The 9,881-nt window shown below is 71.9% G+C and overlaps 1 protein-coding gene across 1 annotated transcript; it reads right to left on the bottom strand.

Moving 5' to 3' along the window:
• Window positions 1-142: 142 nt before the first annotated feature.
• On the bottom strand, window positions 143-7,247 carry LOC308183953 (tensin-2-like; the record flags this gene model as incomplete). Its single annotated transcript, XM_080570561.1, is given in 18 exon segments — window positions 143-207; window positions 519-612; window positions 614-646; window positions 1,149-1,215; window positions 1,313-1,373; window positions 1,574-1,686; window positions 2,022-2,105; window positions 2,539-2,603; window positions 2,879-3,001; window positions 3,075-3,125; window positions 3,852-4,023; window positions 4,390-4,439; window positions 4,569-4,607; window positions 4,713-4,717; window positions 4,720-4,750; window positions 5,576-5,613; window positions 6,201-6,312; window positions 7,122-7,247. Coding segments are annotated over 18 exon segments (1,269 nt in total), but the record flags the coding sequence as incomplete, so codon positions are not given.
• Between the last annotated feature and the right edge of the window lie 2,634 nt (window positions 7,248-9,881).

Consider the following 9,881-nt stretch of genomic DNA (forward strand, 5'->3'; position numbering starts at 1 on the left):
CGGCGGTGCCGTAATCCACGGCAGTGGGCGCCGAGCTGGGGGGGGGCTCCCAGCCTGGGGGGGCAGAGGGGTGAGGTGGGGGGGGGGGCGTGGGGGGTGACGGGGGGGTGGGGGGGTCGGGGCAGGGCCCCCCCCTCCTCACCTTCCACCTCTCGGGGCCGGAGGAGAAGACGAACTCGACGCTGGCCTCCGGGGGGAAGCGATCGTCTGGGGGGGGGGAGGGCGGGCGGGGGGGGTCAGGGCCTGAGCCCCCCAAACCCCCCCCCCGACTCCCCCCGACCCCCCCCCCCCCCAAATCCTCTCCCAACCCCCCCCCACCCCCCTGACAGCCCCCGGCCCTCTGTCATACCCCCAACCCCCCGATCCCCCCTCCCCACAAATCCCCCCCGACCCCTCCCTGGACCCCCCCAAGCCCCCCGGACCCCCCCCTCACCGACCTCCCCTGGCCCCTCTGACCCCGCCCCCAACCCCTGACACCCCCCGGCCCACTCTGACCCCCCCGTGCCCCCCCCGCCCACCCCTGCAGGCCTCGTCCAGCTCATCCTTCCGCAGGCGCAGGCGGGGGCCCTGCAGGGTGCAGGTGTGGAACTGGGCCCGGAACACGGCCTCGCGCCCGGCCCCCCCCCCGCCGCTGGTAGCACTTCACCTGGGGGGGGGGGGGGGACACACGGCCCTTGCACGCGCAGCCCTTGCACGGGGCTTTGCCACACGTGCCCCTCGCGTGTGTCCCCCCCCCCCCAAATGCACCCCTTTTCCGTGCACCCCTTGCACGCCCCCCCCCGCATACACGCCTTGCACACATGCACCTTGCACGCCCCCTTGCACACACACCCCTTTCACCCCCCCACACCTTCCCTTGCACGCCCCCCCCCTGCACACCCTCCCCTTCCTCCCCCCTGCACCCACTCAGTCCCCCCTTGCACCCCCTTCACCCCCGTTGCACACCCCTCACATGCCCCCCCTCGCACACATACCCTGTGCACACGCACACCTCCTTCCTCCCCCCGCACCCACTCGCAGCCCCCCCTGCCACCCCCCTTGCATTTCCCTTGCACACCCCCCTTGCACCCCCAACCCCCTTGCACACCCCTTGCACACTCCTTGCACCCCCCACCCCCCCTTGCACGCCCCCTGCACCCCCCCCTCACCATCACGTCCCCCTTCAGCAGCAGGGCCGGCTCCAGGCTGATGCAGAGGCTCTGGGGGCCGGGGGTGCTGCTGCAAGGGGGGGGGGGGGGGGTTGAGTGCCAGGGGGGCCCCCCCCAGGGAGCAGGGCTCGGGGAGGGCCGGGGGGGGCCGGGGGGGTACTCACTACACGCCCGAGGTATAGACGAGCTGCAGGGACTGGTAGATCTTCAGGAAGGGCTGGCAGCCTGTGGGGGGGGGGGGGGGGTCAGCGGGGGGGGGGACCTGGGGGGGGTCCCGGGGGGGGACCTTGGGGGTCCCCGAGGGGTCTCGGGGTTCCCCCGGAGGGTCCCCAGGGGTCCCCAGGGGGTTCCCGGGGGGGTCCAGGTGGGTCCTGGGGGGTCGGGGGGATCCCCGGGGGAGGGGTCCCGGGGGGGGTCCCGCTCACCGGCACCAGGCTGGGCGGGGGGCAGGGGGGGCAGCAGGACGTGGTGCAGGAACTGGGGGCTGCTGTTGAGCCGGATGCGCCCCGAGAGCAGCCCGCTGAAGTAAGCGATGTACCTGGGGAGGGCGGGGGGGGCACCCAAAATGAGGAACCCCCAAAAAAGGAACCCCAAATAACAGCACCCCCAAATAAAGGCACCCCCAAATAAACGCACCTCCAAAATGAGGCACCCCAAGACAACCGCCCCCAAAGCACAGCACCCATAGCATGCCCCCCCCCACAAATGCCCCCCCCCAAGCACCCATGCCCCAACCCCCCCCAGCCCCCCAAAGCCCCCCCAAAGCCCCCCAACACACCCCCCCGAGCTCCACCCAGCCCCCCCCCCACCTCCCCCCATGTCCCCGCGGCCCCCCCCCCCCCAGCCCCCCCAAGCCTCCCCAGCCCCCCCCACCTGCGCTGGGAGGGCTGCAGCGCCGCCCCCACCTTCTCCTCGCAGAACTTGCGCATGGACAGCGTGGCCAGGGCCTGGTCGGCGCTGGGGGGGGGGGTCAGGGAGCACCCACCCTGGCACCCCCATGGCCCCCCCACAGCCCCCCACCGCCTCCCATAAACCCCTCATAACCCCCATAACTCCCCATAACCCCCACACCCTCCCATAACCCCCCCTAAACCCCAATAGCCCCCCCAACTCCCCAAGACCCCCAATAACCCCTAAGACCCCCCCATAACACCCCCCCAAAAAAACCATATCCCCATAATCCCCTAATAACCCCCCCACCCCCCAGACCCCTCCCATATCCCCCCCATCCCCAAGAACCCCCAAAACACCCCCAAAAAACCCTATAACCCCATACCCCCCCGCCCCCCCCACCCCCAAGAGCCCCCCCATACTCCCCCTGACCCCCCCAAGACCCCCCATACCTCCCCATCCCCAAGACCCCCCCCCCATGCCCCCCGCCCCCCTGTACCTGGCCGACACCTTGCTGTAGTGCATGTAGGCAGCCACCACGACGCCCATCTTGCCCTTACTGCCCTGGGGGGGGGGGGGGGGGGGGGGGGGGGGGGGGGGTCAGTGTCCCTGCCTCCTGCTCCCAGCGCCCCCAGGCCCCCCACTGACCCACAGCAGCCCCCCCACACCCACCCTCCCCATGCCCCCATAGCCCCCCCATGACCCCCCAGCCCCACACAGACCCCCAGAGCCCCCCCCAGCCCCATAGCCCCCCATATCCCCCCCCGACAGCCCCTCATAACCCCCTATAACCCCCCATAACGCCCCCAGCCCCCTATAACCCCCCATAGCCCCCCCACCTTGCAGTGCAGCACGGCCACGTGCTGGGGGTGGGCGCGCAGCCACCCCTCCAGCGCCTTGCAGATGGAGCACAGCTTGTCCAGGGGGGGCGCGTGCAGGTCCGGCCACCCGAAGTCCTGCACCTGGGGGGGGGGCGTCAGCACCGGGACCCCCCCCGAGACCCCAGCCCCCCCTCCTGTCCCCTACCCCCCCCACCTTGGGGTGCAGGCGGGCGAGGTCGCGGCGCTTCTCAGACAGGTTGAAGACCTGGGCGGGGGGGGGGGGGGAACTGAAGCACGGCCCCCCGGCCTGACCCCAAGGACCCCCAGCCCTGTCCCCACCCAGCCCCAAGGACCCTGTGTCCTGTCCCCATCCGGTCCCCAGGGATCCCCTGCCCTGTCCCCATCCCATCCCACGTTCCCCCAGTGTCCCCAAGGACCCTGCGTCCTGTCCCCCGCTGCCCTGTCCCCAATCACCCTGTCCCCAGTCACCCTGTCCCCAGTCACCCCAGTCACCCCAGTCACCCCACCCCTAATCACTCTGTGCCCCATCCCCACCCCGTGCCCTGTCCCCAAGCATCCCAAGCACCCTGTGCCCTGTCCCCGATCGCCCTGTCCCCAAGTACCCGTGCCTGTCCCCAGTCACCCCAGTCACCCCAGTCACCCCACCCCCAATCACTCTGTGCCCCATCCCCACCCCGTGCCCTGTCCCCAAGCATCCCAAGCACCCTGTGCCCTGTCCCCGATCGCCCTGTCCCCAAGTACCCCGTGCCTGTCCCCAGTCACCCCAGTCACCCCAGTCACCCCAAGCACCCCGTCCCCAATCACCCCCCGCCCTGTCCCCAGTCACTACGTGCCCCATCCCCATCCCGTGCCCTGTCACCGAGCACCCTGTCCCCAAGCACCCCATGGCTGTCCCCCGTGACCCCATGCCTGCCCCCGAGCACGCCGAGCGCTCCGTCCCCACCGCCCCGTGCCCGTGCCCGCGCCGTACGGCGTAGCGCTCGCGGTGCCTGGAGCGCAGCATCTGGGCCACGTCGCGCAGGTGCCCGCGGAGGCGCCGCTCGTCCAGCGCCGGGGGGAAGCTGAGCGCCAGCACCCGCTCGGTCACGTAGCTCAGGTCCAGCTCCGCCGCGCGCTCCAGCACCGCCGCCACGCTCAGGGTCCTGGGGACACAGCGTGGGGACGGCGCCGGGGGGCACCCGCGGGGACACGGCGTGGGGACGGCACCCATGGGGACGCCACCCCGTGGGGACGCAGAGTGTGGGGATGGCGCCCATGGGGACAGCACATGGGGACAGGGTGGGGATGGCACCCATGGGGCACAGCGTGGGGACAGTGCCCGCGGGGACAGCGCGTGGGGATGGCACCCACAAGGACAGAGAACGTGGGGACAGCGCACGGGGACAGCACCCACGGGTGACAGAGAGCATGGGGACAGAACATTGGACACCACCCACAGGGACAGCGCCCACCCACGGGTGACAGCGCCCCCCTTGGGATCATGGCCCCCCCAGCCCCCCCGTCCCTACCTGGGCAGGGTGCTGTGCTGCCGGGCGCTGCTCAGGGACTTGGTGGAGCCCTGGGGGCACAGGGGGGGCTCATGGGGGTGGGGGGGGACACGTCCCTGTCCCTGTCCCCGTCCCCATCCCCATCCCCATCCCCATCCCGTCCCTCGGGGCTGGGGGGACCGGGGGGGGCAAGGGCTCACCAGATGCTCGCTGCGGCGCACGGGGGCCGTGTTCCTCCTCTGGGGGGGCACAGAGAGCTGGGGGCGGGCGTGGCTGGGGCCGGACCCCGTTGTGGGGTGCGGGGGGGGGGGTCCCCAGGCCCAGCCAGGCCCCCCAGCACTTACCAGCTCGGGGGGGGCGCGGCTTGGCATGGTGATGTCACCTGCAAGGGGCAAGGGGGGGTCACCCTGGCCCCACACCCCCAGTGGGACCCCAGCCCCACAGCAGCCCCCAGCCCCGTATCAGACCCGCCCAGCAGCCCCCAGCCCCCCAGCAGCCCCCCCCAGTAGCCCCCAGTCCCATATCAGCCCCCCCAGCCCCCCAGCAGCCCCCCCAGTAGCCCCCAGTCCCATATCAGCCCCCCCAGCCCCCCAGCAGCCCCCCCCAGTAGCCCCCAGTCCCATATCAGCCCCCCCAGCCCCCCAGCAGCCCCCAGCAGCGCCCCCCAGCAGCGCCCCCGGCCGGCCCCCCCGCGGCCCCAGGGGTGTTGCTCTTGGCGCGGGCCCCACTCGGGCACAGAGGCCTCGATTGATGCCGTGGGGCCGGGGGGGGGCGGTGGGGGGGGGCTGGAGCAGCGCGGGGGGCCCCCGGCAGGCGCTGCCTCAGTTTCCCCAGCTCCTACCCCCCCCAAATCCCCCCCCCCATCCGACAAGGGGGAAACTGAGGCACGCTTGGGGCTGGGGAGGGCACACGCTGCTCCTGCCCCCCCCTCGGCCCCCCCGGTCCGTCTGCCCCCCCCGCGGTTTGTCCAGCTGCAGCCCCTGGCCACCCGCCAAGGCCAACGTTGCACAACGCCAGCACGGGGGGGGACATGGGGACCGCCCCCCCTGTCCCCCCCCCGCTGCTCTCCCACGGCCCTGGGGACCGGGAGGGGACAGCGGGGGTGGGGGGGCGCCAACAGCCCCCCCTCGGCCACCAACAGCCCCCCTGGGGCCACCAATGCCTCCAGTGCCCCCCCACCGGCCACCAGTGCCCCCCCCGGCCCTACCTTGGCCTCGCAGCGCTTGTGGCTGGCCACCTTGCACACTGCGGGGACACGGGGGGGTCAGGACCCCAGGGTCTGTCCCTGTGAACCCCCCATCCCCGTTCCCCCCCCCCCGGCAGCGTTGTGCTGGGAAGGGGGGGCAGGAGGGGGGGCGTATGAGGGGGTGGGGATGGGGGTAATGGGCTGTGGGGACATGGGGCTGGGGGACGTTGGGATGTGGGGACACTGGGGATATCGGGCCGGGGGCCAGGGGGGATTTGGGGCCAGGGGACCAGGGGGGACAGGGGGGAGATGGGGACATGGGGACGGGGGGAACATGGGACTGGGGGACTTCGGGATATTGAGGATGTGGGGACAGGGAGATGGAGGAGATGGGGACACACGGGGCTGGGGGACATGGGGATATGGGGACATGGGGACAGGGACATTGGGATATGGGGCCAGGGGGATCTGGGGACATGGGGACAGGGGGAGATGGGGACACACTGGGATGGGGGTTGCTGGGACATGGGGACATGGGGAGCGGGGATATGGGGACATAGGGAGATGGGGAGATGGGGACACACAGGGCTGGGGGACATGGGGATATGGGGACACGGGGCCATGGGGCCGCGCGTTTCGGGGCGACCTGTGCAGAGCAGCCCCTGCGCCCCGACGTCCTCGTGGCAGGCAGCGCAGCGCCGCGGCTTCTTGCGGAAGGATTTCTCCTGGAAGCTGTGGGGCTGCGGGGCCGGCCCGGGCTGGGGGGGCAGGGAAAAATGGGGGGGGACAGGGAAAAGGGGGGGGGCACAGGGAAAAGGGGGGGCACGGGGCAGAGGCCGCTCAGCACCCCTCATACGCGGGGCACCCGGGCGCCCCCCCCGGTTCTCCTCACCCCCCCCCGTCCACCCCCCCGTGCCCCCCCCCGGTCCCCAGGGCCCCCCCGAGGCGCGGCCGCCGCGTCCCGGCCGCAGGAAGCGGGGCCGGGGCCAGCCCAGGAAGCGGGACCCGGGGCCGGAGCCGCCCCCCCCCGCCCCCCTGCCCCCCCCGCAACGATTCCCACGGCCCGGCCCGGGGGGGGGGCGTGGGAACGGGACCGCGAGGGGGCGAGAAACGGGGGGGGGGGGCGAGGTCCCGTGGCAGAGCCCTCCCCGTGTCTCGTCCCCCCCCCGTTGTCTCGCCCCCCCCCCCGGGCTGACCCCGCGATGCTCCCACAGGGGGGCCGTGCACGCCGGGACCCCCCCCAGCCCCCCCTAATTGGGCACAGCCGCCCCCCCCCGCCCCCCGGCGGACCCTCCCCGCGCCCCCCGCCCCACGGGATCCCCCAGACCCCGCAGCGGGGCCGAGCCGCGCCCCCCCCCGGATGGTGACGGGGGGGGACACCCCCCTAAAACCGATCCCCCCCCGAACTGACCCCCCCCGGAGGGTGACAGCCGCCCCCCACGGACCCCCACGCCGCGCCCCGCACCCGCCCCGATCTCCGCGGTCGCTCGTGGGGCGCACCCACGCCCCCCCCCCCGGCCCCCCCAGGCTCCCCCCGGCTCCCCGCGCCCCCCCCGCGCCCCGGTACCGAGGGGGGGCCGTGGCGGCGGCTCAGAGCCCGCAGCAGCGACCCCACGGCGCCCCGCGGCTGCATGGCGGCGGTCCCGAGTGGGGCGGGCCCGCGGCTTCCCGGCGGGGGGGGCGCGGGGGGGGGACACGCGACACCGGGGGGGTGGGAGGAGGGACGGGGGGGGGCCGCGCGGGGACACGCGTGGGCCCGCCGCGGGGCGCTGCCGCTGTTTCCCACGCCCCCCCCCCCCCCCAGTACCTTCATTTCGTGCCCCCCCCCGCCCGTCCCCGCTGCTCCCGGTCCGGGCCCGGTGGCGGCGGCGTTGGGGCGGCCCCGGGGGGCGGGGCGGGGCCCCCCCGCCTCCTCCCCTCCTTCCCCCCCCGGGTTGGACCGGCCCCGTTAACCCCTGCGGGGCTCCGGGCACGGAGGGGTTAACGCGGCCGGGGATGGGGACGGGGAGGGAAGGGTTAATGGGGGGGCTGTGGGGACCTATAGGATCCATAGGGACACCGGGTGTGGGACGTGGGGACCTATAGGCATCTGTAGGGACACCTGGTGCAGGGCTGTAGGGACCTATGGGGCCCACAGGGACACGGTGTGGGGCTGTAGGGACCTATGGAGCTCCGTGGGGACAGCCGGTCCGGGCTGTGGGGACCTGTAGGGCCCATGGGGACACCTGGTCCGGGCTATAGGGACCTATGGAGCCCCACAGTGCCCCAGGGACACCCGCTCTGGGGGCTGTAGGGTCGAGGCCCCAGCCCCCCCCCCCCGTGGAGGTTTTGGGATGCAGGACGGGGGTTTGGGGTGGTTTTGGGGTGGTTTTGGGGTGGTTTTGGGGTGCAGGACGGGGACCTCCTCCGGGGAACCCTCCCTGGTTCTGGCACCCAGGGGCTCGGCCCCCCCCGGCCGCCCCCAGTCCCCCCAACCCCCCGGAACCCACCTGGGGCCCCCCCGGGCCGGGGGGGGGCGAGCAGCAGGGCCCTGCCCAGCACCGGGCGCCCATGGGGGGGGCCCGCTGCGGGATTTCCGCCGGCCCCTCCCTGCCCGGCTTGTTTATGGGATTTAACGGTTTTTTATGTTTTTGGGTTGTTTTTTCTATTAAAAATATTTTTTTATTTATTTCATCCACTCTTTTATTAGTTTTTTCTTGGGACCCCCCCTGCAGGGCACACCTCTGGGGGGGAGTTGGGGCAGGGGACAGATTTAAGTGGGGGGGAAATGTGTCCTCAGTGTGGGGGGCTCAGTGTCCCCCCCCAGTTCTGTGTACCCCCCCGTCTCAGTGTCCCCCCCCGTCTCAGTGTCCCCCCACTGCTGCCTCGCCCCCAAGTGCGCCCCCCCCATCCCCAGCAGCCCCCCCATCCGCAGGAGGTCCCTGGCTGCCCCCTCCCTCCCGTCCCCCCCCCCCCGGCTCCGGCCCCGCAGCCAACAGAGGCCGATTGTGCGGAGCCAGGATTTGGGGCTTTTTGGGGGGTTTGGGGCTTTTGTGGGGGGGTGAGGCTTTTAAAGGGTCCAGCCCCCAGGGGAGGGGGGGTGGGGGCTGCAGGACCCCAACTCGGCCTGCGGGACCCCCTGGCAATTAGCGATTAGCAGCAATTAGCTCCCCCCCGCTAATTAAACTTCACCTCGCTGTGGGCTCCGTGCCAAGAGCGCGGCAGGGACACGTCGCAGGGAGGGGGAGGAAATGGAAGAGGAGGAGGAGGAAGAGGAAGAGGAGGCTGGCCAAGGGACGAGCAGGAGGCTGCCAGGAGCTGCTGGGGGGGAGGAAGAGGAGGAAGAGGAGGATGACCAGAGGACAACCAGGAGGCCTCCAGGAGCTGTTGAGGAGGGGAGGCTTGGGGGGAGGAGGAAGAGGAGGAGGAAGAAGAGGAGGATGAGGAAGAGGAGGACGAAGGAGGATGAAGAGGAAAAAGAGGAAGAGGACGAAGGAGGATTAAGAGGAGGAAGAGGCTGACCAAAGGACCACCAGGAGCTGCTGAGGAGGGGAGGCTGGGAGGGAAGAGGAAGAGAAGAAAGAAGAGGAAGGAGGAGGAGGGAAGAAGAAGAGGAAGAAGAGGAAGAGGGAAGAAGATGAGGTGGAGGCTGGCCAAGAGGCCAAGCAGGAGGCCTCCAGGAGCTGCTTAGTGGAGGCTGTGGGGCTGGGGAGGAGGATGAGGATGACGATGAGGAGGGGGATGAAGGCAGCCCCGGAGCAGCGAGGACTCGCACAGAGCTGGCCGCTCGAGGGGATGTTCAAGATCAGCTTTATTGGAGGAAACAACAAAAAAACCAACCCCAAACCCCCCCAACCCCCCCAAAGCCCCGGCCCAAGGGGGGCCAAGTAAAAGGCAGCTGCGGGGCCTCCCCCGGAGCCTGCGGCGGGCACGCTGCCCCCCAGGCGCCCCCTCCCCAAACCGGGCTCAAACCCGAGGATTTTGGGGCTGCTTTGGGGCAGGCGGGGGGGGGCTGGGGGAGGCCCGGCGCCAGCCTCCGGAGGCCGGGACATGGTCCCAGGGCTGCGGGCCCGGGCTCCGAAGCCCCTCCGTGGGTGGGGGCCGGGGTCTGCGAGCCCCCTGCCTGCAGCCCGCGGGGCGCAGCCCTACCTGAGGCTCCGGGTGCTGAGCTCGGCCCTGCGAGGCCCGCGGAGGCTCCTGGGGCCGGCGGAGGCTGCAGCAGCGCGCACGGAGCGCGGCGTCCTTTTTTTTTTGTGTTTTCCTCTCTTTTGTACTTTGCGGGCACGTTTTTTTTTGTGTGTGTTTTGTGTTTTTTCCTGCGGTAAGAAGTTTAAGAAGGGTCTCCGGA

This window comes from Anser brachyrhynchus (assembly GCF_964034855.1).
Source record: "Anser brachyrhynchus genome assembly, chromosome: 29".
In the NCBI taxonomy this organism is placed as follows: domain Eukaryota; kingdom Metazoa; phylum Chordata; class Aves; order Anseriformes; family Anatidae; genus Anser; species Anser brachyrhynchus.